The sequence below is a fragment of the Lepidochelys kempii genome, chromosome 17 (assembly GCF_965140285.1).
Source record: "Lepidochelys kempii isolate rLepKem1 chromosome 17, rLepKem1.hap1, whole genome shotgun sequence".
Lineage (NCBI taxonomy): Eukaryota > Metazoa > Chordata > Testudines > Cheloniidae > Lepidochelys > Lepidochelys kempii.
This window is the reverse complement of record NC_136396.1, coordinates 10,495,788-10,523,751: the sequence shown is the minus strand read 5'-3', so window position 1 is coordinate 10,523,751 and position 27,964 is coordinate 10,495,788. Positions and strand designations below refer to the sequence as shown.

Here is a 27,964-nt window from a genome sequence, read left to right as displayed (position 1 = left end):
CCCAAGCAGAACTATGTGAATGCAAGCATAGGTATCTATGCACACACAAGCACTCACACATGAGCATGTATGTGTAGAGACATGCATGAGACAAACATTCATACAGCATGTGTTTCCTAGGAATTAAAAACTGATCTTTGTTCAAAGACAGCCAGCACCCAGGGGTTTTTTTTTCCCCCCCATTCTCCATCTTGCAATGCTCTTTGCTGCTAGCACGGCCTCCCTATGTAACCACCTCTGGGGCTGCCCCGATTGCCCGGTGACTGAAGACTGAGCTGTGGTGTGACTGCATAAAGCACACTCCCTGCACGTCTCTGCTCCCGGTAAACAGCATGACAAGACCCAGGAGTCACAATAAGCTGCACTTGATGCTGGTTTTGCTTTTCTTAGTGAAAATACTTAGCTCTGATGCCATGCTTTTTCATGCTTCAAAACGCTCCACAAACATGAACTCCACAGCCCTGTGACGTAGGTACAGACAGCCCTCATTTTGCATGTGGGAGAAACTAAGGCAGAGAGGTTAAGTGACTTTTCCAAGGCTACAGATGGAGGGAGTGCCAGAGCCAGGCTGAGGATTTAGGAGCACCTGGCTCCTCTTCCTGTGCTCAGAGCACTAGATCCTCCCCACCCCCCATCTCTGTCTCCCTGACCTACTCCCTGTTAGGAGTTACTAGATACAGGGATTCTGAAGCAGTGCAAAATGCTTGGCATTTCAACCGTAGGCTCTCCTAGCTCATAACCATTCTGTAGCAGTGCTGTGTCCAAGTCTAATTCCTGTGGCTCAGCACCTGTGAAGCAAGACTATAGGCTGCCATGCAAACAAGTCCATGGGTTGCCAAGTATTGGACACTATGTGGTTGGTGCACTTAAGACGGCTCTGCTGTGATGCCACCAGGCTTTAGAGGAACAGGATGGAGGGGAACGTGCAGTGGCAAATTAAGTTAGAATGCCTGGGATTTGGGCCACCAGACTTGAGGCAGCAGGAGGCAATGACAAAGAAGTTGCAAGAGGCAGATCAATAGGACATGCTGTCAGTTGAGGCTGTCAGTTGCTGGTCTGCTGAGATGGGGGTGTGTTAGCTGGGCTACTACATTTGGAAGGAAACCCCAGGTCCATTAGATATATCTGGGATGTAGAGTCTATTTAGGAGTCCCCAAAGTTTTGATGGATCCAGGCCCCTTTAGCTTTAATCCACCCATAAGACATAAAGGCCCCCTTTAAACAGTGATTCTGGAGGGCCTTCCTTTCTCCAAAGAAGCTTTCAGAGAGGAGTTTCCTTTCCCCCACCGCCCCTTACAACAGTACTTTAACTTGGTGTGCAACGTTATCTAGAAATGAGCCTGAGCACCAAAATTTGGTTCAGATTTCAGCGCATACACACCAGCCTCAACGTCTGGGCACGTGCAGATCTCTTACAGAAATAGAAACCAGGCAGAAGAGAGGAAGGATGTTCCTGTGGCTAGGGAGCTGGTTTGGGGTTTGAGAGACCTGGGCTCATTTCTCTGTTCCTACCACAAAAACTTCCTGTGTGATCTCTAGCAAGACACTGAGTCTTGATCTCAATTCCCCTTCTGAGAAATAGGAACAACAGCACTGCCCTACTTCATAGTGGTGTTGTGAGGCACTATGGCAATGGAGGCCACGTAAGTATCTAAGATAGAGGAGAAAACCTGGGTCTGGAGTCAGGTTCTAATTCCAAATCCCCGCAAGTTTGAGAGGCATTTGGATGTGGGAATTTGCTTTGGGGGCATCCCTGTAACGAGCCTGGACTGTGTAGAAAATTGTGTGAAAATCCCCTGCATTCTAATTTCTTTCTTGAACTGAGCATCCAAAATTAGTGGCTACTTTTGAAAGTTTGGCTTGCCTGTAACAGTCATGACCCTGCGGCACCCACATAATATCAAGAAATTACACTCCTCACCAAATGGTGATAGGTTTCCTATCCAGTATGTGTTGCTGGTGATGCCACATGATGTGAATAACTGTCCCGTCATCATGAACAGCATATGGGCAAATGAGATCCAAAAGCAAACTGTCAGCAGAATTATTAGCAAAGTACTGGTGTGTTGATTAGTGCCCAGGTGGAAAACAACTGCAGGGGGTTCTGTGAATTACTGGTAGGCAAACAACATGCAGGACCCTTCCCTTAAAATAATTTAAAAAAAAAATATATCTCAGACAAGACAGACAGCCGGGATTACCCAAGCTTCCCAAATTTATTGTTAATAGATCAGTAAGAGTATAGGATTTTATAGCACAGGAGGCATTTGATCTGAATACAATTGCTTGAAGCATTATTAGAGTCAGACTATTGGGAGCCAGGGGCAGGGCCTAGGAAAAGAACATCCTGCCTGGAGAGGTGGCGCAGGATCTGGTTGTATGCTTTCAGGAGATGCAGCACAGAAAACACAGTCCAGGTGGGCAGGGAAGGGAGACTTTATGCCACTTTTTCTTTTACTCTGGAGTCTGGGCCTAGTGCAGCCCTCTGCACAAGTTAGAGCAGCTATTGGCTGTTCTGATTTACAGCAGCCTTCTGATGCTGTCTATGAGCTGTGTCACAACCCAGAATTTCCATCTCAGCAAGCGCTGCTGAGACACTGGGGGGGAAGGGGGGGCAGCCTAGGGCCACTGACAGCAGCCCTACACTAAAGGAAAACTCCCAGGCTACTTGCAGCCTCTTTATAGCAGAGGCACTTGGGATGGGGGGTGAGAATCTCTCCTCTACTTTTATTGGACTATTATTTTTATTCCAGTAGCATTTAGAGTTTCCAGCCAAAATCAGGGCCCCATTGTGAGGGCACATTAAAAGCTCCCACTTGGAAAAGCCTGCGGTCTAATCTGGGATGCCCAGGAATGCTGTAGGATTGTTTTGTAAAGGTGTTCCCTAAGTGACAGGAAGAGAGACAGCACGCTGCTGGCAGACAACAGGCAATGGCTAGAACAAAGAAAGGACAAAAGTGCTACTCCTGCTGTAGAAAGACCTCGTCATTCTTAAACACGTTGCACTGCGTAGATACTATTCTATGTCAGTGTGGGGGGGGGAATGCTGACAGAGAGAGACAGTCAGATTCTGCTCTCTGCATTGGTGTAATCCTGTTGATGTAAGTGGTGTGTTTCTGGATTTGCACTGGTGTAACTTAAAGCAAAATCCTATGGGTCTCATCTACGAAATATTAACAAACGGTTAATCCAGCTGGTGATATAGCTGTCTGTGTGGGAGAACAAGGAACAGCCTGATAAAGCAAACCAGGAATAAAACTCCCCATGGAACAATAATGACATATTTCTGGGGGTGACTGACATAATCACAGCAGTTTTGCATAAAATAATAAGTCTTGTTGGTTTTCATGGTTAAGGAGAAAGTACAGTTGGTCTTTCCCATTCGAGTAAGGGCTCATCTACATGATGCATTCATGCGCAACATGCTGGTGAACACTGGGTGGCCCAGGTGGACCCTGCCGATATGCATGACTAGTTCCCTATTGCACACGGAGAGCACCCCATTTCAAACAGGGCTACATTAACGCGCACTAGGGAACTTCCAGCGAACACCAACAGGGTCCACGCAGGCCAGTTAGTGCACGACACGGGAGCGCAGACTAGAATCTACACCCCCAGCTAGCACACACTAACGCACCATGTGGACGAGCTGCGACGCAGCCTCTCAGTCCCCATCGTCTCCAAAGGAGTCATGATCAGCATCTTCTCATTGTTACAGGATATCTAACTATTTGGCAGGCTCTAAAAGTCTCCAAGCCAAATTGTTTGGGCTTCGTTTGTTCACTCACACTTTCTAATCTGTGGCCGCACTTCATTTTGACAACAAACGCTTAGGCTTGCATGATCATTAAAAACAAAACCCCAATACTATCTTCAACATTGTTGATGTTTGCCCATATCGATGTTTGCGTTATTCACAGTATTGTTAATACAACAATGAGTATTTGAAGTACAGTAGCCCCTAGAGAAATTGGAGCCCCATTGTACATAGACAGTGCTTACCCAAAAAGCTTTTCTGATCAAGGTAGGCGAGACAGATTAGAGACTATACTAGAAGAACAATGAGGAGTCCGGTGGCAGCTTGAAGACTAAGATTTATTTGGACATGGGTTTTTCTCCCCCCGCCCCACAAAAGCTTATGCCCAAATAAATCTGTTCATCTTTAAGGCACCACCTGACTCCTTGTTGTTTTTGTGGATACACCTCCCCCTCTGATACTAACACACCTCCCCCTCTGATACTATACTAGAAGAGTTATACCAGTATAAGTCAGTTGGGGAGGAGGGGGGTTATTTTTACCACTATAGTTATACCAATACAACCCGTAGCACAGACACACTGATACTAATATAAAGGTCCTGTTCCAACACTTACCATCTCTGAGCATCCCCTCACAGCCGGGCCTCGCGTTGCAGCACGCCACCTCAGCTTCCCCACAACTATCTTTGGCTACTCCAGCCAAGCCTAACAGACCCACAAAACAGAGGATCTTCAATCCAGCATCTTTTCTTGTCAGCCTGTCTCAACGCCCACCACAGGTATCCAGGCTCTGAGCCACACCACCCTCCAGTCGAGGCCCCAATCTTCTACAAAGCCATCTGGGTGGCCACAGTCCTCAGACAGCCCCCTGGCCCTCACCTAGGCTTCTGCCCCTCCATCTCCATAGGAGCAGCCTGTCCACTTGTCTCCCAGTTAACCCTCAAATGCTGGGCCTCTTTGTAGAAATCCCAGCCCCTGCACCCAGGGCCAGCCCTCGACCAAATGGTACCCCAGGCAAGGAGCATCTTTGGTGCCCCCCCCCCCCCCCAATTTGTCAAATTTTGACATACCTCAGGAGATTCTACAAAGGTCCAGAACATTCTAGGAGGTCAGCGAAAAATGAATCCACATACAGAATACCTGGAACACGTTACCTCAGACGTTCTATGGACCCTTTTGTCCCTAACAACAAACACAGCACCCCAAGCCCGGCACCCTCTAAGCCCTGCACCCGGGTCACCTGCCCCTAAATCTGGCCCTGCTGCACCTCGCTACAGGGTAGCGGGGCAGAACTGGAGCTGAAAGGGGCAGGCTGCCCTGTTACAGGTGCCTTATACTGGTTTGTCTTATTTTGCTACCTGAACTAGAACAAGCTATAAGCCCCTTTTAGATTAGCGTTAAATCTGTCTAGAGTATGGCGTAATTTCTGCTGCTGTATCTATGCAGGCAAAGTGAAAGCAGCAAAACTTCCATGGTTGACAAACCCTACGGGTAGGCAAAAGGAATTAGGATTATCCCCCTATTACAGACTGGGAAATGAGGCCATCGCAGACAGCACCACTCACCACTGGTCTGGTGCCTCCTCCTGCTCGCTCTAGGGATTAGCTCTTGAGGTCAACACCCACTTCCAGGGTTCACACGCTATTGCTCAGTCTCTCCCTCTGGTCTGCAGCCCATCTCTCGTTCCAAAAACTGCAGCATGGGCTTCGTGACTCAGCGCTGGAGCCAGGCCACTCAGTGTTCCCCCTTCCAAGGTAGCAAAGTCCCTCTCGCTGCCCCATGGCACCACTCCCTCCGCAGCTGGTAGGGAACCCAGGCCCAGCCTGACTCTGGGTTCCAGTCCAGGGACCTCCAACTCAGCAGTTCTGTGCTTTCCTCTCTCAGCCCTCACTGCTCCTTCCAGGGACTGCTTCTCACCACACGTGGTTCCCCTTCTCTCTTTCTGGGTATAACAGCACCAAAACCCTCTTCACAGGAACTATTACCGTCTGCCTTTCTCAGCAGCCTCCATCTGTTACCAGCTGCTTGGTTCTTTACAGACCCCTCCTGTGGCTACACAGCTGAACCTGCTTCTAATTAGTTCCCTGCTCCATGGCTCTTCCTCCAGGTGAAGCCTGTGGAGTTAATTGGTCTGCTGGCCATCTTAACCCCTTCTAGTTCTCTGTAGGGCAGTCACCCCATCAGAGACCCAGATCCTCAATGGAAGTCAGGAGCCTAAATACCTTTGAGGATCTGGGCCAGAAAGATTAAATGACTGGCTCAAGGTCGTGCCGGAAGTCTGTGGCAGAGTTATGTATTGAAACCAGCTCTCCTGAGTCCCAAACACAGAGAGCATCTTTCTGCTCACTAGGATGAATATCTCTCTAATTCCTTTTATCCATTGGTCCCAAAGAGAAAATTTGAAAAAAAGGAAACTCACTGTACCAACACGAAATCAATATAGAGCCTGCCCCAAAGAGCTTCCAGTTGCTACAAGACAGGACACTTTGGGAAGCCCTGAGGCAGACGTTACTAAGAATTTGTCTTAATATATTATTGCAAACTCCCTTTTGCGGGTGTCAGGGAAGAAATGAGTCTTTATGAGACATTTCTATGACGAGAGGATGGTGGCTTGGTGAACCGGGAGCCGAGGTAAGGGCAGGAATAAGATTCTTTGGGCCTAATTCTCTTCTCATTGGGAATGAACTGCTCAGCCTGGGCCGACAGGCTTGCGTTAGCCGAGCTCACACTCGTGTGTTAAAAATCGCTGTGCAGACATTGCTGCTCAGGCTGCAGCTCGGGCTCTGAAGCCTCAGAGGGCGGGTGGGAAGGGCTTGAGGCCCCGTGCTGCAGCCCAAGTTGCAGCGTTAAAGCGAAGTCTGTTTCCCCCGGCTGGGAGGCTCATTCCAGGTGCAGTGTAGACATGCCCACGTTGGCTGTGTCTATGCTGCATTCCCGGGCGTGTCTGGAGCGCAGGCAGACATATCAGCGCCGGCATTGCTAAAAACAGCAGGGTAGATGCGGCGGCACGGGCTTCGGCACAGTCTGTACAAGCATGGCTGCAACCCCGGAGACCTGCTTGCATTGCTGAGGCCTGCACTGCTGTGTCTACGTGGCTATTTTTAGCAATGCTAGCAGGGGCATGTCTACCCAAGCTGCCATCACACCTCAGATTGCAGTGTAGACATGACCTTGCCTCCAGGATGAATCAGGAGAAGCTCTTTAGAAGGTCCTGGCACTACATTAGTGTAAAATGGGTATAAACGACAGGTGGATCAGGCCTCCTCTCCCCTGCAAATGACAAGGGATGATAAGCACAAAGCTCGGTGAAACTCCTGTCCCGCAGGCTGGATGCTGCCCAGTCAATAGATTCACTCTAGTATGCCTGACAATGGCATGGCCTGATCCTGCCAGCTGTAGAGTCCCTCCAGCAATTTGCTGAGCATCCTCATCTCCGACTAACCGCAAAAGGGGTTGAGGTCCCTCAGTATCTTTCCGGATGCGCTCAGCCGTTTGCAGGGCTGGGCCCTAACATGGCAGTAGAGTTCGGCCTACCAGCCCCAGCAGCAGGTCTGAGTGCTCCCAGGCTTGGGAAGACACAGCCCGCTGCAAAAGGCCAGCTGACCAGAATCGAAAGCTTCTGTCTCCCTTTTCCCATTGGAGAAAGGGAAAGCAACTCGAATTCATCACTTCCCTTGTAAATGAAGAGCCAAAGTCTGGTCCCAAAGGAGGCAACGCCAAAATTCCCAACAGCTTTATAGCGAGCAGCATTTCACCTTGATCTGCTAAAAAGAGAAACTGAATCGGGTCCCAGCTTCCTAGCCAGCTTCCTCTGTATCAGACTCTGCTTCTACCTCTGAAACTATTGTAAACCAAAGGGTTTGAACCCAGCTGCTGCCGCATTCTCTCCCCACAGACTGACCCCCCTTCATTGCACTCAAATTTACACACCACCCCTGTGCTCACACACTATCCTCTTTCGATTGCCGGTATGCCCCATTATTCATCAGCAGAAAGGAATGGATTTAATATAAGGTCCAGGTGCCAAGTCATTTAAAAATGCAGTGAAACAAACTCTCAGAGGCTTTTATTCATCTTTTGAGTTTACTGTTATATATCAGCTTCACATAATGGGCCTGCTCCTGCTCCCCTCAGCATGGATGCAAGCAGGATCAGGGCTCGGCTCCATAGATAACTGTTAGATCATTATCATAATGTCTATAGCGTGCAGCCCTGATATGTCTCATCTCTGAATATTAAAACGCTGCTAGCAACGTTTTGTGATTGCAAAATATCTTTCCTCTGTTCAATCATGGGATTTCAGTAACGTAAACCTAAAAAGCATGTTGTACGTTCATTATATTTATATATCTTTATGATATGAAAGATAAGACAGGAGCATGGGTCAAGGATATGCATGTTGTTTTTAGAGCAAAGGGTAAGAGTCCAGAAGCAAACTGGTTAGCAGCTGCTTTGTGAAGACAGTTTAATTCAACTACACAAGCAGGAGAGCTCTCTGCATTTCAGAGACCAGTTCAGAACTCAGCCAGCACAGCCCAAGCAAGTGTAATCCGCTGCTCATTTTGTATTTCACACACCATTCCCATGGATGATCCATAGCAGGTATGAGTCTAGTACAACTACCAACTAAAGGAGTTAGGTGCCTAAATACCTTTGAGGATCAGGGCATTTCCTTAATCTCAACTAGTAGAGGGTTACACGTTTAGTGCTGGGGGTCTCAAGTGCAACCCCACTGTGGTGACAGCCCATGATGGTGACCATTACATACGGATATTCACTTACAAGCATTTCATCATCAGAATGGAAGCCCAGTGGCTGAGAACTTGGATGCTTAATTGGTAGATGTCACATATACTATCCAAGCTACCTTGGGTGACAGGATTTAAAAGCTGGACAATGCCAGAAGAGTGCCGACAACATCCTTATTACAGTCTCTAGTACAGGAGACAAGAGTGCTCTGCTTTCAGAATATGCAGAGCAAGAGGCAGACAGACAGAAAGAGTCAGTCAGAGTAAATTATGAGATCCTTCAGTAGGCAGTTTACACTCTGCTCTGTTTTCACTTCACTTGCTCTGCTCTTTGTCCTGGCTTAAATAAGCACCTAAAATGGTTCAACTGAATGCTCCAGCGACTCCGTTTTTAAAAAGAGGCATTGCCATGCTAAACAATTACCGGTTGCTCCATCACTGCAGCTGATGGGGCAGCATCTGTAATTATTATGTTGGTTACACATGGGGGAGACTTGTCATTCAGAATGTAAAAGCTACATGGCTGCTTGATAATATACTAATACTCTCCATCTAGCAAGAAATATCTATTTCCACATCAGCATGTCACTGAATTCTCTGAGACAGAAACATTTGTCATGACGGTTTGGGCTCAGTCTAAGAGACACCATCAAGAGCCATTATAAATTACAAGCCATCCAGCAATCCACTTTTTAAAGCATTAAACATGATGATGAGTAAATGCGAAGAGCAGAGTCTGCCAGAATGATACATTTTCTTTTGATGGCTGTTTGCTTTGTCTTCTAGATCTGACCCATGACCTTGAGACAAAGGAACTGGAAACTCACCAGCAAGGTAAGATCAAAAGCTTTTTCATGTGGTTTGGGACTTGACAGATGGGCCGAGAACAACAAGGCTGATGTAGGAAGGAACACTTCAAGCATCCACACACTGCCTGACAACAGGATTCAACCGTAACCTGGAGAGGCTAATTTTAGGGGTTGGAGTGTAATACACCAGCTTTGTGACTGTTAAGTGTTTTTCTCTAGCAGCTGGTCTACAGAGAGAACAAAGGAACTGTTACTGCTACCAGCTAAGGGTATAATCTTTCAACTCAGTGCATAGAGACCTGTATTTTTGGAGCTATTGGATCAGGGCTGTAGATCCAGATCCTCAAAATGTTGCAGGCGTATATGATTTATCTAGTCATACGTTCATTTGGCTTCACTGCTGAGACAGCTAACTGCTCCTGTTTGGGAGGATGATTTTGTAACCTAGACCCCTGTCCATATGGAAGTGATCTAAGATTATCAAACCCATGCAGGCCACCAACCACTCATCAGACATCAATAACTTTCAGTCCTGATTAAAGCTGGTCAAAAAACAGGAAAACAATTTTGCTAACCCTTTCCAAATGCCAAGGTTGCTTCTATTTCTGTTCAAAACAGATCCATTTTCGCAACATATTCGGTGAACATTTTAAACTATTTTACACACATCCTCCTTGCAAGGGAACAAGGACAGAACTCCCATATCACACCTGAATGACTCCTTAGTGCTCAAACACCAAAATCCTTTCCTGAAAATCACATTGAGTGCAAAAAATTCTGATAAAAACGTCAAAAAACAATATAATGAAAAATTTCTGGAAAAACAGAACATTTCAAGACCATTTCCCCAAACAGGCCATTTTCCAACAAAAAAATCCTTTTGTGTGAAAAACGTCAACCACCTCCAGTCACTACCCACCTAGGCTGAAGCTGAGCTTCTAAGCTATCCAGGAAGGGTTTCATAGCACATTACCATTCCCTTGCGCTATCCTGTCCCACTGAGGGTTGCAGTTCTATTGATTTGGCACAATTACTGTTCCAAACTGCAGTATATGCAACAGATTATGTGTACAGGTGGAGTTGGAACGGCTTTGTCCCTTGCCCAAGGGCTCTGACAAGAACCCTTCCAGGTCTCCATTCGAAGGCGGACATTATCACGGACTGTTGTGACCAATAGCAGCAAAGATGGAGAAGCAGGTTTTTCAAAAATCTGCCATTAAAAATGTATTTCTGAAATAACAGGGATGACTGTCTATATCACCTGACTAATGAAGCCACACGCCTCTCTCTTCCTGACGAGGGCTCTGATGTGAAAAAGGCTAGGGAGGGGTCGGCGAGTGACAGCTTCTGTGGATCAGACCTGGGATTATACACAAAATAATTATAGGAAGTGCTTTCCAGTGATCAGAACAGTGGACGGGGCACTAGGAAGGACTCCTGGTTTCTGTTCCCAGTTTTAGGTCTACTACAGACTTACTACTCTAGGTGGGGAAAGTCGTGTGGAGACAAATTTTCAAAAGAGCTCAGGGTCAGATTTTCAAGTGCTCAGCACCCACAATTGAAGGCAGATTTTCATACGACCTCATCTTCCATCTGGGCACCTAAGTAAGGGCCAGATTTTCAAAAGTGTCTAGCGTCCACAGTTTACACTGTGCAACTTTTCCCCAGATTTGCAAAAGACCTTAGCAGCACCTAATGTATTTCCAGTGTGCTGAGCTCTTGTGAAAATTCTAGCCTTAGAGCCTGATCCGTCTCCCCCTGAAATTCGATGCCCAAGCTCCTATTGATTTCACTGGTCCAGGATTGGGCCTTTAATCCTTCTATATGTCTGTTTACCGCTGAGTAAAATACATGTAACGATATTTGCCTTCTACAAGTTAATATTGACAAGGAGCTATGCTGAATGTCTCTACAGAAATGCAGAAGTGCTGAGAATTGGACCCAAGCTCTGTCTAAAGCTTGAATAATTTCTTCTGCCACTGGGATTGTGCAGCAGAATCCCTTCCAGGCTGATGTGGGGGGATGGTGAGGGACTGCAGATTCCAGAATGTGGGTTGCTGGTCTGAATGCACCCTAGGCCAGAAGGGACCAGAAAGTTAGTCTGGTGTCTGTTGAGTGGTCTGTGTGAAATGAGATTGTTAGGTCTTGGTCCAATTCAAATCCACTACAAACCCCCACTGCAGCGATCCCTAATTGGTCCCCTGGTTGGCAGGGTCAACGAAAAGGCCAAGGACTGTATGGGTCACAGAGTCCAAACTCCACTGTTGTCTCCAAAGGTCTCCCCTGCACATTCAGGACAGTTACCTCCCTTGGGTTTTTCTCTGTCTACCCTTCATAAAACACCAGGCAGCACAATGTGACCTGCCAGAGAGGAGATATCAGGGTGAAGTGTGATAGGCAGGCAGGCAGGCAGATTGCATGTATGACACAAGAAACACAGGCAGGCAGCCAGCCCAGATAGGCAGAAAGATAGATACGATAAAAACAAGATAAGAAAGAAAGAAGGAAAGACCTCGTGCCCATTAGAAGCACACACAAAGAGTCCTGTGATAGCTGTATTTTTCTACAGTATAAAGAATGGCAAAGGTCTGATTTCAGACTCTTGAATCCCACAAAAAGGAAAGACTTTCAATATATATTTGTCCTTATCTTTTTGTCCTCCATCCCTCCCCCTTTCTGACTCCTTTCTCCTCCTTTTGAATAGCAGCTCTCTTGACATTAGGGTGACTAGACAGCAAATGTGAAAAATCGGACAGGGGTTGGGGGGTAATAGAAGCCTATATAAGAAAAAGACCCAAAAATCGGGACTGTCCCTATAAAATCGGGACATCTGGTCACCCTACTTGACATCTGCTCGATGAGAGGTGCAACTGGCCAGGGAGGCTGCCTAGGTCTCAGACACCATCTGACCAGCAGGGGGCACTATGTGGCTATGTCCAGTTAACCACACGGCGTTGTGCGGGGCTGGGCAGCAAGGCAAAGCGAGTTAGCTGGGGAGCCCCTATTCAAACAGCCCGTGCCAGCAGTAGTGGCCCTGCGAGAACCATGCTTTTCCCAGTGCATGGAGCACAGGGCTGGAAGTCCTGGGAGCAGGGTTCTGCTCCCAGATTTGACCCGCTGGGTGAACTGGGGCAAATCACTTGACCACCCTGAGCTGCGTTTTATAAATGGGGATAATGAAACTTGGTCCACCCTGGGGGAAGCGCTTTGAGACCTGTGGCTGCATTGTTACTCTCTGTTCTCAGAAAGGTAGGGACTGCCTAAGCCCCGTGTGGATGCAGATTCAGGTATAGTCCCCAGTGGCGCCTAGTCCTGCTAACCTTAAGAGGTCTGCCACTTCCTCTGCCTCTTAGTGATGAGCTACTCTGCTGGACTCGGTTGTCCCACTCCTGTCCATTGCTATTCGTTCCAACCCTCTACAGTGCCTGGGCAGTTCCAACCCCCCTTGGGTGCTTGCTGCTGTGAGAAAAAGCAAACATGCCGCAGTACAGGGCTTTGAAGCAACCTACAGTTCTCAGCGAATGAGAGCCCACAAAACTGAACAGAAGGCAGGCGGTTGCTGGCTGACACACATGAGAGCTCGGGGCCTGATTCCTGAAGGGGACTGAGTTCCAATAGGTGTTGGGTTTGCTCAGCACCTCTGGAAAACAGTACAGATGGCCATAAACATTAGGAGGTGCTGATATGCACATATGATAGGCTTTTGCAAGGTGCTGAGGGCTCTGAGCTCCCATCGTCCTCAGTAGAGGGAGTCCATATCCAGGGAAATCAGGCAGTTTGCAAAGTTTAGCTGCAGATCTGAACGTTCCCAAGTTTGCTGAGTGGAGGGTGAGGATTCAGCGGGTTGGGTGCAAGCCCCACCCCCTGCTTTGCGTTTCCAGAATGCTAATGCTCCTTGCCTCTTCACTGCAGAATTTAAAGGCCTTTCATCGTCACCAGGACTGTTGCTCCTGGAAGTCGTAAACCCAGCCCCTTTCCTCTCCTGACCCCTTCTCCCAAGTTTCAGTCTCCCGGTGGGAGGAACAAAGCTGCTAAACCGAGCCAGCCACTCCCATCAGTAGCTGGCATTTGACTGCCAGCGCAGCCCAGACTAAGCGGATTACACATGTCCTTCTTGCAAAGGAAGACTGACGTAGCTTCCACATCACACCCAAACGGCTCCGTAGCGCTCAAATACTTGACATGAGGCAGACAGGAGCTGTCAGACTGGGCTGCTGCCTCCACAGGATTCTTGGATGCAAATGTACATCGTCAGATCTGTTTTGCTGCGTCATAGGTGCGATCGGTGGCTGACTCATCGAGTGTGCCCGCATGGGGTACCTAATTTCCATGAGTACCACCCACACAGCTCTTCCTCGCATCCAGCACTTCAGCTGCTTGTGAGCAGCAAATATAGTGCTGCTCACTATATTTATGGGGCAACAACCTAAATTAAGATGCCATCAAATAATTGCTCTTCAAATGCCATTTATGTAATAATTACCAGATGCAACCACCTCCCTTAATATCTCATTATAAAGTATTTTTCTCCACAGCAGACACTTAAGAGAGGAGGCCATAAAGCAAATCGTAAAAGGTGGATATTGATTATGAACGACTTAAACAAGCCCGTGCATATTTACCAGCACAGACTGAGAGGTAGCCCTTCGACAACTGGCCAGTTTCACAAGAGAGTGGTTGCTTTTTGGGGCTTGCAGTGAAATCAGCTAGGGATCAGGGAGGGTTAGCAACTGAGAGGCGGGGCAGGTGGACACTCAGGCTTTGTCTCACATGTTGCCACGGTCCAGGCCTGCCAGGGACGGGGAGTGGTTGGAGTCCTTGGCAGTACAGCTATTCTGGGCTGCAGGGCATCCTGTTATAAATTAGGGCACCTTTGCCGTCACTCCTCTTGGGCAGGGCCTCCTGGGCAGTGTACCCTGAGAGGTACAGCATAGAATCTAGCCTGAGGCCTTCCTGTGTCTGTTTCCCATCAGTAAAATGGGGATAATCATAATTATTATGAATTATAAAGTACTATTATTTGTATTGTGGTAGCACCTAGGAGCTCCAGACATGGGCCAGGGCCCCATTGTGCTAGGCATGGTACAACCACAGAACAAAAAGATGGTCCCTTCCCCCAAAGAGCTATACTTCCTTCCTCCAACCCTTTGTCTGTCTTGTCTGTTTAGACCAGTGGTCACCAACCGGTCGATCGCAATCGATCCTAGAGGATCTCCTAGTCGATTGCGATGTCCGGCGGTGCAGTGAGGCTGCACGCTGCTCCTGCCTGCAAGCATTGCCCCCGCAGCTCCCATTGGCCGGGAACGGGGAGCCGTGGCCAATGGGAGCTGCGGGGGCGGTGCTGGTAGAGAGGGCTGCGCGCGGAGCCACGTGCCCCGGAGGCTGCAGGGGCGCGTTGGCCCCTTCCGGGAGCCTTGTGGCGCCGGGGTAGGCAGGGAGCCTGCCTTAGCGGCAGCCACACTCCACTGCAGACCGGGAGCCACTGGAGGCAAGTGCCACACCCCAACCCCCAACCCTGAGCCCCCTCCCGGAGCCAGCATCACATACCCCCTCCCGCACCCCGAACCCGCTCTGCACCCCCACCCCCAGCCCTGAGCCCCGTCCCAGAGCCAGCACCCCAGACCTCCTCCTGGACCCCAACCCCCAGCCCTGAGCCCCCTCCCGGAGCCAGCATCCCGTCCACCCTCCTGCACCCCGAACCCCCTCTGCACCCCAAGACCCAGACCTGATGCCCCTCCCACAGCCAGCACCCCATACCCCCTCCTGCACCCCAACACTCTGCCCCAGCCTGGAGCCCCCTACTCTACCCAAACTCCCTCCCAGAGCTTGCACCCCTCACCCCCTCCTGCACCCCAATCCCCTGCCCCAGGCTCAGCCCAGAGCTCCCTCTCACATTGCGAACCCCTCGGCCCCAGCCCAGAGCCCACACCCCCTCCCAAACCCCAAACCCCTGGTGAAAGTGAGTGAGCATGGGGGAGAGTGAGCAATGCGGGTGGGGGGGAGGATGGAGTGAGTGGGGTGGGGCTTTGGGGAAGGGGCAGGGCCTTGGGGAAGGGGTGGGGTAGATCCTGGGTTGCCCTTAAATTCAAAAAGTGATCTTGGGTGTAAAAAGGTTGGAGACCACTGATTTAGACTCTTCGGGGAATCACTGTCTCTCACTAAGTGTTTGTATTATGACAGGTTTCAGAGGAACAGCCGTGTTAGTCTGTATTCGCAAAAAGAAAAGGAGTACTTGTGGCACCTTAGAGACTAACCAATTTATTTGAGCATGAGCTTTCGTGAGCTACAGCTCACTTCTGAGCTGTAGCTCACGAAAGCTCATGCTCAAATAAATTGGTTAGTCTCTAAGGTGCCACAAGTACTCCTTTTCTGTTTGTATTATGTGTATCTGGATGGAGACAGACAGACCCACCAACCAACCTACCCCTCAGGGCTATTCCTCAAAGTATATTACCTAATGCTTTGCCCAGCCACGTTTTAAACGTCTATAGCAAAGAGGCTTCCACCATCGTACTTGTGAAGACTATTCCACAGGTTGATAGATTTTCAGTGTTGGAGACAGCATCACACTATTCAGCCTAAATGGTCCTCTCTTTCCCATCACTCCTAGTCACCCTTCTTTGTACCGCCTTCTCCTTCGTTGGGGTTTCCTTCCTTCAGATATTTGTGCATGGCGACCACCCTTAGATCTGCGCCTGTCTGTCATGTTTAGACAATAGACTGAAAGCCATCCAAATCTAAAGAAAGGAACCAGCAGGCCTAGGATAGGATAGGCCTTATCTCGCCTAGGCTAAAAGGTGGGAACAATTTTGATTGCCTCTGACCTGAGTGGCCTTCCCTGGGCGCAACCCCTTGAAGCAGTGAGAAGGCAATGACCATGAGAAATATGCCAGTGGGAGTTTTGACCCCTGGTAGGGCCAGGCCAAAGGGTAGGCACCAGATGAAAAGCAGTTCTCTGAACCTCCAGGTTGGGGGGTTGAGCAATAGGCCAACAACGTATCCTTGTAAACAAGTTAAGTTATAGAAACACAAAGGTAGCCATTCTGGCAAACAGTGTGGTAGACAGAGATGGCAGAGACTGGTTCAAGCCTTACGTGATGCCTGACAGTGTAGGAAGCCATCAGATTCAGACCCACGAGGAGACTTGAGCTGATGATGTAGATGCAAAGGCCAGATAGAATGGTGCTAGCTGAGGATCACTCCCCATGTATTCTGTATCCTATTACAAAGTACCTGTGTTAGCAAGCTCCCCTTTCAACAGAAGCCCATTATCGAAAAAGTAAAATCTCCCTGAATAAACCCTGCTGTATGTGACCATTTGCAAAAGCCAGCTGCAGCATTGCTGAGCAAGGAAAACGTCACCGGGCTCCATAATGAGTTATTACCATGCCTACAAAAAACTTCATACAGGCTATTTTTCTCTGTCAGGTATGGGACAATTCTGTGTGGCCGTGTGCCTCGGGCAGACCTGTTCCATCTCAGGATCGTACATTTTATTGATGCTGAGTTTGCAGTTAGGGAGAGAGGGTGAAGGTCATGCAGGCTGCTTCTTGTTTCTTTTCCTTTTCGTTTCAGGTTTCCAAAACTGTGACTTCCATTAGCACGGCTATAGTCTTTTGCAGCAAATATAACACTGAATGTTGGACCTTTTGGGGCCACAAAAACACCCATATGCACTGCTGTGTGCGAACACTGTGTCCACAATTACTGCATGTACAAGCGCTGCTGAGTTTCACCCCAGAAGTGGCTGCTTTTAAGTAGCAGATGGTTGCTCTCTTTATATAGACTTGGCCAAATTCATTCCCTTCGTTGCTCTATGATTTGAAAGCAGAACCGCAGTGGCAGAAAGTTTGCCTAGATGTGGGGAGAGGCATAGTAGCAGAGGCTACATGCCCTACCACCCCTCATGGCCTAGAGACAGTCAGAACAACCTATAAAATGGGCAAACCAGACAGGGAGCGGGCAGGGTCTGAACACCCAGGAGATGCACTGATTTAGCACACCTCCTGGGAAGCCACCACTGGCAGCCGTCATACAGAGCAACCTTCCCCTGAAAGGCATACAGAGCGACCTCCCCCTGCACTGATGCAGCTGCTCCTGGTGGGAAAGGAGGTGAATACTGCATCGTTGCTATTATTAGTGATAGTTCAAACTGTGCTTGTTTCATAGCTCCCACAGTGAATACACGATAGTGTAGACAATTGCTAATTAGCAAGTCTTCCCTTAATGCTGCCTCTGTCAAGTAGGGAACTAGTAAAAAGACTGTTTGGTGCTGTAAAGAAAACAGTCATGTGATAATTCTGTCCAGGGCTGGCTGATGCACTTGGGGGCTAATACACTCACCTTTCCCCTCTAGAGACCCTGGGTCAAATCCTGGTCAAACCCCATGTGAAAATAGGTGGGGTGTTCTAAACCACCATGTGATTCACAATCCCTGTTTGAGAGAGGTCTAGCATTGGAACAGTGGGGTCTTTTCGGTCAAGAGCAAGTTACACCGGTAGAGCTGGGGGGTGGAGGTTTGCCCGGCAACAGTTTGCACTTATGCCTGGCTTGAGTTAGTTTCATGAGCAACAAATTCATAGGCGGGAAAGAACAGAACATTTTAAGCTACAAGGCTTGATTGATATTTGGAATGGTGGGGCTACCTTAACATTTAAAGCATGAGTGACTGCCAGTATCTGAAATGACCCATAACTGAAACTGCAGCTCCATATGCCCCAAAACACTGGGAGAGTTTGGATCATTTATTTTCTGCTGTAATGTTTCATGGTGCTGAATGGACACACCATTTTCTACATCATTTACCATCATGATTAGGCTCTTACTCCATTCAAGAGAGGAGCTCTTTTGACAACCTCTCCCTTAATCATTGTAATTCAGTTTTTCTCCCCGTGTCAGGTTCTCACCTGCCGCAAAAGAGTTGAAATTTCTGAACCAACCAGAAGCAGTAAATGACAGGATAACTCACAAGACAGCTTGTTCTTAGGAACTTTCCCTCCCAGTTTTGTAGCATTCAGAGGTTCATGTGACCATATGCACTTCAGGATTCCTGTCCAAATCAAATCACAATTCTGAACCTTCCAGGTTGTACCCACACTGTATAAGAGCACTCATGTCTTTGAATCTCTCTTACCTTTCTTGTATTCTGAGGTGATGCTAAGGGTAGAAGTAAGATCTTTTCCTAACAATGGACTTACGCATACACAATAAAAATGGTCATACTTCTCACTTACATCGTGTTTTGCTTTTGCAAAGGAAAGATGGTCCTGTGGCTAGGTGTGTGTCAAAAGAACTGATTTCAGAGTAGCAGCTGTGTTAGTCCATATCCGCAAAAAGAAAAGGAGGACTTGTGGCACCTTAGAGACTAACCAATTTATTTGAGCATAAGCTTTCGTGAGCTACAGCTCACTTCTGAGACATTCTTGGTTCCACCACAAACTTCGTGATGACCTTGGGCAAACGCTTCATCTCTCTGTCCCTCAGCTTCCTCATCTGTAAAGTAGTGATCATTTCCCTGCCTCAGTGGGGTGCTATGAGGCATCATTTCATTAATGTTTTAAAACCCTCTGAGATCACCAGGCAGAAGGGATTATAGAAATGTAAAGTATTATCCAAATTGCTTTACAGACATTAACTAATGAAGCTTCATCACCACACCTCTGTGAGCTGGATGAGTAAGTGTCATGTTATAACCATGGCATACACACAGAGCAATTAGATAAAAATATAAAATACTCTTGCTGGAAGGTTGCAACGTTATGCTACTTTATTTCTTAATATCCAGAAATTTAGCACACAAAAACTAAAAGCAGAGAGAGAGAGAAAGCAGGCTGATCCCGAGGGCAATGCACCATAACTAACCCCACCTTGCTCTAGGCTGCTCTCTGCAGACTGACTGCTGTGCTGAGGAGCCAGATCACACACTTCCCTACAGAGCCCTCTAGCCTGCACGCAGGACCAGGAATAGCTTTTAATTTTACCAGTTTTCAGTACACCATATGTTATTGTCCCCACCCATGGAGGTAGGAAAATGAAACACAGAGAAGACAAGGGGATGAGGCCATAGCCACAAAAGGGGTCAGATCTAACTATCATAGCAGTTCTCAAAGTGTGGGTTGGGACCCCAAAGTGGGTCATGATCCCGTTTTAATGGGGTTGCCAGGGCTGGCATTAGACTTGCTGGGGCCTGGGGCCAAAGCCCGAGAACTTCAGCCCTGGGTGGCAGGGCTCAGGTTACAGGTTCCTTGCCTCGGGCTTGGGCTTTAAATCCCCTACCCAGGGTGGCGAGGCTCAGGTGAGCTCAGGCTTCAGTCCCCCTTCATGGGGTCATGAGGTGATTTTTGTTGTCAGAAGGGGGCCGCAGTGCAATGAAATTAGAGAACCGCTGATTATTCTCTTGAGTACTGTGCGCCTGGCACTGAGGCGGGCTGAGTCTGCTAGACCACATGCTTCACAGACTTTCACATTCTGCCTGTAAAGCCAGGCTCTGTTTTTTGGGCAGCTCTGACATGACTCACAGAAGGCCGAGCAGCGAAGCCGTCAGTCATCAGGACAAAGTGTGGGAAGGGAATATTGGGGTGGGAGCCACTGAGAAGCTGGCTGCTACCTCCAGCATCTCTGTTTTAAAAGTCCTGTCAGCACTTCAAGGCTCTGGCAGTCAGTTGCTGACAGGAACCGAAAGAAGGCAAACAGGCTACGCATTATTAACCAGGGGTGACTGTGCAGTGAGCAAACAGGCACAGAGAGAAATGCTGACAACACGCGGAACACCCAGCACGCCATGGTGCTCAGCAGATGCTTGTCATGCTGAGGGATCCGCTCACTTCAGGGCGGGTTCTCCTGTCCGGTGCTTGGCGCACGCCATAGCAGCAATCAGACCTTGACTGGACGGGACACTAGGGGAGAGACTCCGAAGGAGAATGGGCTAGTTCAGTAAATCTCTGCACGCCACAGTGGCTATTTATGTTGATCTTTCATAGGAATACAGACGAGTGTGAGAGTCTGTTGTGTGTTTGTGTGGTGGGTTTGCAGCTCCATGGCCGTTCTCACCATCCTTAATAAAGATATTGTGCAATGATTTGATTGTGCCTAATGCAAGGGTGGGGGCAAAGGAGAGTGAGGGACACCTCCCAATACTCCCGGGCTTTGTGGGACCATCCTGCTTTGACCCTCAAGCCCTGTGCCATTCAGTGGTACCCAGGTTCTGCACGGTGCGTACCATAGGCAGGGGCAGAGTTAGGGAGGGCAATGGCTCCAGCTGCCCCTGGGTGTGCTCCGTGGCTTCAGGGGAGCTCAGAGATGGGGACGGATGCTACCCTGGGGTGGGCTGGGCTGGAAAGCGGGGGCTGAGCCTGGCATGGACTCGGCGGGGCCCAAGCCTGGCATGGACTCAGCGGGGCCCGCAGCTGCAGTGAGGATGGCTCAACAGGGATTTGCAGTGCCCAATGGCTTTCCACTTTAGCCACTTGAAATGCTGGGGGATATGGCAAAGGGCTGCATCTGCTTCCTTCCCAGAATGATCACAGGCTAGGTTACAGAATACCAGCTCTCCCGGGGGGAAAGCCAGGTGGCAGCAAAAGGGATTTCACCGAGCAAAGCCAGCAAAATGAAGAACAGACGGCCAAGGCAGGGTGAAGCTGGGGTCAGAAGGATACAGAGGTGGATTAAAGGCATGAGAGTGCTAAGAACTGGGGCATGGAAAAGCCAGGTGACTTGCCGCTATTACAGCCAGCAACAGACCCAGGTCTCCATAGTCTCAGTCCTCTGCTCTGACTATTAGACAATCTTCTCTTCCAATGCTAAGGCTCACTAGGGGTCCAGACCCACCAAAACTTTCTCCGTTCCCCTCTCCTAGGAAGACTCTTCCTCCCAGCCCAGCATCCCCTGGATGGACTTGTTCCCCCACCCCGAGTGCTTGACCATCCTCTCACATAGAGCTGCCGGCCCACCAGAGCCAGCCTGATACGTTTGTGGAGAAAGTGAGAAAATCACCTAGGGCCCTAGGTGCAGGCATCGGTTTTTTAGACCCCTCTTCCCATTCCCCTCCCCAGGAGGCTGCTGCTGCTCCTCTTACCCCTGCCACGTGCTTTCCTATTTATTTTATTGCCTCCACTCCTGCGTTAGCCACTTAGGCTACCGTGGGGGCACCAATATGTAGGCACAGCCCTCCCCCCTCCCTAGGGCCAGGCCCGCAGGCTGTTCCAGCCAGCAGTGCACTGTACGTACTGATTTCTCACCCCCTCTAACCCTAGGGACTGGATCCTAGTTATTATTTGTATTATGGTAGCACTTAGAGGCCCCAAGCAAACAGGTTTATTGTGCCAGGTGCTAGATAACACATAGGAAAAGACAGACCTTGCCCTAAACTTCTTACAATCTAAAGAGACAAGCCAGACAAAAGGTGAACCAGGGTCCAAGGTCATACAGAAGAGCCAAGGTCTCTGAAAGCCTAGTCCAATGCCTTTCCAGCGAATAGCCCATTTATGGAGCTGGATCATTTATACCGGGAAACAGGGAATGGGAATTGATTCCTTCTATATCCTCAAATGTAGTAAGCTGCAAAAGTAAGTTTATGCAGGTCCTGCCTTATATCATAATCCTGCCTTAAACCACCTTTTATCCCTTGCCCCACTCCGGTTTTGGAAATGGTATTCCTGGCTATTGCCTCGTCATTCAGGAGGACGGTAGGTTTGAGGCTGCATATTCTTTTCTCTGCATGCTCGAGAGAACAAGCCGCACCCTACTGGTAAATCTGTTTGGCTTGAATCAATAAAGGAGCTGACATAGGTGTGGCAAATTCACTGGAAGGCAGCCAGTCGGAGTGGATGTGAAATGGGTTTAGGAGTCAAATTTTGGGTGTGAACCTCAGAGCAGCCTCTGCTTTGAGGACGTCTGGATTCTACAGTAATCTGGGGCCTTGCTGGAGTCCTGTTTGAGGGTAGAGGTGAGAAAGGAGAGACCTGGATTCTGCCTGGTGTTTCCCTGGAACTTGTCACAAGTGCAAAGTGCCAGTGAAAAACCTGCAGAGCCAATGTCAAACATGCGGAGAATTCTCCCTACAGTGTTCACTCAGATCAGCCCTGGAGCAGATTATCACCCCTCCTGCTTGTGCTTTGAAAAATGATACAGGGCCTTTCATGTTGTGACTAGAACTGCCAAGAAAAAGAATCCTTGTGCTGGTACCGAATTACTAATGATATTATTCAACATTGCTAACAGCTTCCATGGCAAATGTTCACTGCTCAGAAGGGTACTGGGAGAACCTTAAAATATCAGGGCTCTGAGTTTGCAAAGGGTGGGTTAATTTCTGCCTTCCATTGTACCCGTCCAACCCTCAGGAGCAGAAACTGGCTCATGATCTGTGTTTATACTCCATCGCTCTTCCCCCGCCCCTCCATCATTACTGTAACTGAGGGCGAGTTGAGACAAAGGAACATTATGTCATTACATCTGCTAGAGATTGTGAACATGTTTACAGCCTGACAACTGGCAGACGCCATTAACATTTTTTAGTAACTGCTGTGTGTTGGTTCTTAGATTTTTTTATTACAAAGATCTCTCTCCCTCTCTTCTTTAATATCCTGCCCTTTTTATGAATCTTGATCGGTGACAATCTGACTTCCTCTTCTTTGGTGTCAAAAGCGCCACGTACACAGCCAAGCAACATCATCAGTTTCACTGGACTCACTGGCCTAAAATGAGGGTAGGAGAACGGAGAGCCAGCCTGATACGTTGCAAGGCTGATGCTTAAGACAAAACAGAACAAAAATAAGACTGTTCCATGAGGGTCTGCCTGTGTGTCGAAAGCAGCCCTGTTCACCCAGGCTGGGATTTTCAGGGGAACCTATGGAGTTAGGCACCAAAATCTATTTAGCGTTAGGTTTCTAGATCTCTTAGACTCTCTTGAAAATCCCAGCCCCAATAATAAGAGGATAGAGGGGAATCTTTAGTTCCTTCAGAGATAATGGGAAATAACCATGAATGCAAAAAAAAAAAAAAAAAAAAAGCCCCAGAACAACAACTACCAAACAACATGTCAGTGAACAGTTAATAGAACCATAGGAATTTCCATAGAGGATCAGACCAATGGTCCAGCTAGTCAGGGTGCCTCGTTTCTGATGGTGCCCAGAACCAGATGCTTCAAAGGAAGGTGCAGGAATCTCAGTAATGGACAATGATGGAATAACCTGCCCAGAGAGGAAGAGCCTTCCTAACAGCAGCTAGTAGTTGGCTTGAACTTTGAAGCATGAAGGTGTATAGTGACATGGAGAGCTGTTTCTCCAGATCTCTCTGGGTACAAAGGTCCAGTCCCTTCAGCAAAGCAAAAAAATGCACATAATTTCTGTACAGCCGAGGGTTTTTTACTTATATTTTTTTCCCTCCTTAGGTTATCAGTCGACCATGCTCCTAGCTCCTCTCTAATCCTGGATTAACATCCTCCATTCCCTCTAATCAGGTTGTGTAGTATCTGGAAAAAGGTCAATGACACCTTCGAATAAGTTTAGCTGATGGTTTTTCAGCATTTTTTTTTCTCTTTTTCTCCTGACCCATAAACTCCATTGCAGGGCTCTGCTCCAAGGTCAGCGCTGAGAACACACAAGCGCAGGATTAAACTTGTACAGCCAAAGAATAATGTCTCCCGTTCGTAAAATATCACTGTATTCAGCATATCAAGCAGGCTTGCTTCATAAGATACCATCAGCAGACCGAAGGTTCTGGCTTCAGTTGTGTATATGATACATTTAAGTGAGAACAGTAGTGGTGGAAAAAGGATGCTGTGTTTGGCTCAAGATTACATTTAAATTAGGGGTCAGGGACATAGTGCTTGTTTCACGGGACATGTTATTACTTCAGTGCCAGAGTTATCTATGTTCCACACAAGTTCAGCATCCCCTTACTTTTATCACTGAAAATTATTTACATATGGAATAAAGAATCATGAAACTGAGGTTTTAAAAGAGTCATTTGCACTAGGGGAATGGGACAGCATTTCAGCTTCCTGCATAATTTTTGTTTACGTCCCTCAGTTTGCATGCAGCCTACAGGAGGAGTTGAAGGGCTCCATATATCTCCTGAGCTATCCTGTCCAATCCTTCCCCACCCTTCAAATTCATTTCACTGCAAACTGATGATGTCATTTTGAACACTGATTATTGTCCTGTTCTCCTTAGATGCCATTGATCGGGAACTGGAGGAGAAGTGCAAGATCATGGAAGCCCAGCTGCATGAGAAGGAGAAGGATAATCTGGAGCTGAGGAAGGAGCTCAGACATAAGGAGACCCTGGTGTCTGCACTGAGATGCAACCTCAGGAACAAGGAGAGGAAATTCCTTGAGGAGCTGAAGAGAAGAAGCCACCGGGTGACTATCCTTAACACGGAGCTGCAGAAGCAGACGGAGGCTGCTGCTTATCTCTCCTTCCAGCTGCATGCCACCAAACAGAAACTGCATGGCTCCCGGCAAGGTGGCAAGCCCTCCTCCGACAGGCCTCCGGACAAACCATTCCCTATGCAGCCTTCCAGTGAGACGAGGCCCAAAAAACGAATCCACAAGTCTCAAGTTCGGAGGCTGGTGACTGACTGCTCCTGTAGCAAGGGAGTCATCAAGGATTCCTTCCTGAGGGAGAGGATGAGCAGCTTCGAAGAGGCAGACCCCATGCCCGACCCAGCACTTTTTTTATACACTAAAAGGCACCATGCTCCCCATCGGCAGAAATTTGACCCCAAAGCCCAGGCCCTTAGCAGAGCAGGGGCTGATCCGAGTGACAGTGCTGCTGGGGGCTCAAGTCTGCAGAGACCCTCCTGTCTTCATTCCCAGGAGCAAGCAGAAGGTACTAGCACCAGGCCTTCAGCCAAACCCAAGCCCTCGAAGGGTGAGAAAGGCAAACAGCATGGATCCAGCCCCAGGAATTCAAAAGGCTTGGAGTAAAAACAGAGAAAGTGGAACAGTGTGGCTGCTAAATGCAGAAGATGAGTTTGGCTATACCAAAAAAGAGACTGCGGCCTACAAAGATTTCTTCCCCGCCATCCCATCAAGAAGTAAAATACTGTTCAGTTTGGATTCCCTCAAGGAGCTAGAAACAATCTGACTCGTCTAATATCTCCATTTAGGATGACCATGGAATGGCTGTCTTATCCCAAGGGATGGTGGGGCAGGTGAGCGGGAGGGCAAGCAGTGCTGAGGGCATTTGAAATGTTGTCCTGGAGTTGACTCCAAGAGAAGATGGGCACAGATGTGGAACGTGGAGAGAAGGTTTGAGCACGGAGGGAATGGTTATTAACAATTGTCTAGAGCTTCCCTTTCATAAAAATTAAGCTTTCTGAGACTAAAATCTCTTACCGTTATTGTTATCATTGTTCCTTCTAGGTAAAACTGTTCTTATTTTCATTGGCATAGGTAGTGGTGGAGGGTGGCGGGGGTGGGGGGAATGGCAGAATTGCACTGATGGTGAACGTGGCAGGATGCACCAAACTCATCTTTGGTTCTAACTTCATGACATCACTGGAGTTGGGACAGGGATGAATTTGGCCCAAAATGTCTAATATATATGGTATTCCAGGTTCTGGAGAATGTCGGCAGTTGAATGACAATCGGTCAATTTAGTCTAAGAAGGATTTTTAAATCATCTGCAGAAACAGTATGGCCAAGCCAGTCAAGTCTGAAATAGACACTCAACAATGTTGAAATTCATATTTTCACCCAAATTCCTCCTTTTTAATAATTATGCAAAACTGAATGGACAAGATTTTGAAACGTGACCATTGATTTTGGGCACCTCTATTTTTGGGGTGCCCAGCATGAGATATCTCAAAGGGGTTTGATTTTTCAGAAGCTGATCTGAAAACCAGGCCCATTTAAGTTATCTCTAGGTGGGCACTCAAAGTCAATAGTCATTTTTTATAACCTTGGCCAATACTTTTGTTTTGCATGTTATTACAGCAGGTTTTCTAAATGTGTCTTAGTTACTCCACATTCCAGGCAGAGTTCCCTAGTAATCACTGTCTGTTACTACTCCGCTTAGACACCAGGATTTTGTTTTTAAGTTAAGTTACTAAGCATGCAATAGTTCCCCACTGAAGTCCTGCTCAGAAGACTAAGTAACCAAATTAGCAGTGAGCTACTTGAGGATGAGATCTCATACATTGCAAACATTTTGTGGCAGAGCTAACCACTCATTTCTTCTGTGATACTGAAGGGAAGTGATAAGGAAACCACAAATCTGTCTTCTTCGGGGCTTGAGCCCCATCTTTCTAGATAGGTACTTACATGGTCCTCAATACCGTGGTATCTGAGCACCTTCCAGTCACAACACCCCAGGGAGGTATGGAAGTGCTATTCTTATCCCCATTTAACAGATGGAGATCCCAGGCACAGGGTAGATGAAGTGACTTACCTCAGTTCACCCAGGAAGTGTGAAGCTGAGTCAGAAATGGAACCCGGGGCTTCTGAGTCCCAGCCTAGTGCCCTAACGACATCATTATCCCCTCCTCCCCCACTAAGCCCATTAGCGTCAATAGGAGCATTTCCATTGATTCAGTGGGCTTTGGGTCACACCCTTGAAGAGTTCTTATGCACATGATGGTTATGATTGTTGAAGCACACTAAGATGCACCAGTGGGTGTTGCATTGCTAAGCTATTTGTGCCCACTGGGAGGCACAAAGCTGTGAGTGGGGTCCTACCTGAGAAGTTATCCAATATCACATGTCCTAGAGCATCTGTTGCTATTGTACTATAATCCTATTTATTTACAAGCTATATTTTCAAAATGAAATTCAGAAGTATCTTTGGTTGGTTGGTTTTGTTAGGCTATGAAAATGTATAGAAGGAAAAAGAAGCAACAAGAGATAACCAGAACCAAAGACAGGGCCAGATTCCCAATTAGGCACAGTAGGCATGTGCCTAGGGGTGCCAGCGTTCTAGGGACACCTTAGCTTTCTAAAACTGTGTGCAACACGAAGGTCAGCTGTAGGGGTGGGGGGAGGGGGGCATTGAAGGTGCTGTGCCTAGGGGTACGTAAGGTGTCAATCCAGCCCTGATCAAAGGGTCTAAAACTGGCCCTTTGTTGAAGAGGTGAGATCATCTGATTTTTCTCTTGGACCTTCCAGAAATTATTGTCATCTTCCATGGTCCCTCTGACCCTACTGCTTCAACAACCCCAGACCCACAGAGGCTCCTATTCTGCCCTGTGGACCTTTTATGGTCACTTCTTGATTCCCAAGACTCTTCAGGAGCTAGAGCCTTCTTGTTCGCTCACTGACTCCTTATGGTATTATCCTTGGACCCCACTGAATCTCTGGTATTTTTCAACAGCTCCCTCAGACCTCAGGCGTGTCACTTCACCCATTCAACACTACCTAAGTTCAAAACAAAAGGCATGAATAAGCTGAAGGCTTTAGCCTCCAATATAAAGCTCCAAAATCTGTGATGTGCCTTTAGCATCCTGCAACGGCTTAACAATTAGAGGAAGGAAAAATTATTGTGAAGATTAGACAGAGAACCGAGTTCTGATTTTAGGACTTCAGTGGATGCTCGGCACCTTGCAGGATCTTCTGTTACTCTGCAGTAACTGAGAGCAAAATTTTGACCCATGTGGTTTTTGACTACCTGTTCTAACCAATTAGCTTTTTTTTTTCTACACTCTCCTTTATAT

General features: G+C 47.9%; 1 protein-coding gene across 1 annotated transcript in view; it reads left to right on the top strand.

The window, feature by feature from the left end:
* The window catches only part of CCDC92B (coiled-coil domain containing 92B), a 45,582-nt gene extending 19,938 nt beyond the window's left edge, over positions 1–25,644 (top strand). Inside the window, exons 3-4 of the mRNA XM_073315631.1 lie at positions 9,294–9,341; positions 24,487–25,644. Of these exons, the coding sequence (XP_073171732.1) occupies positions 9,294–9,341; positions 24,487–25,241 (803 nt within the window). The 3' untranslated portion in view covers positions 25,242–25,644. The remainder of the gene's footprint in view (positions 1–9,293; positions 9,342–24,486) is intronic.
* Positions 25,645–27,964: the final 2,320 nt, after the last annotated feature.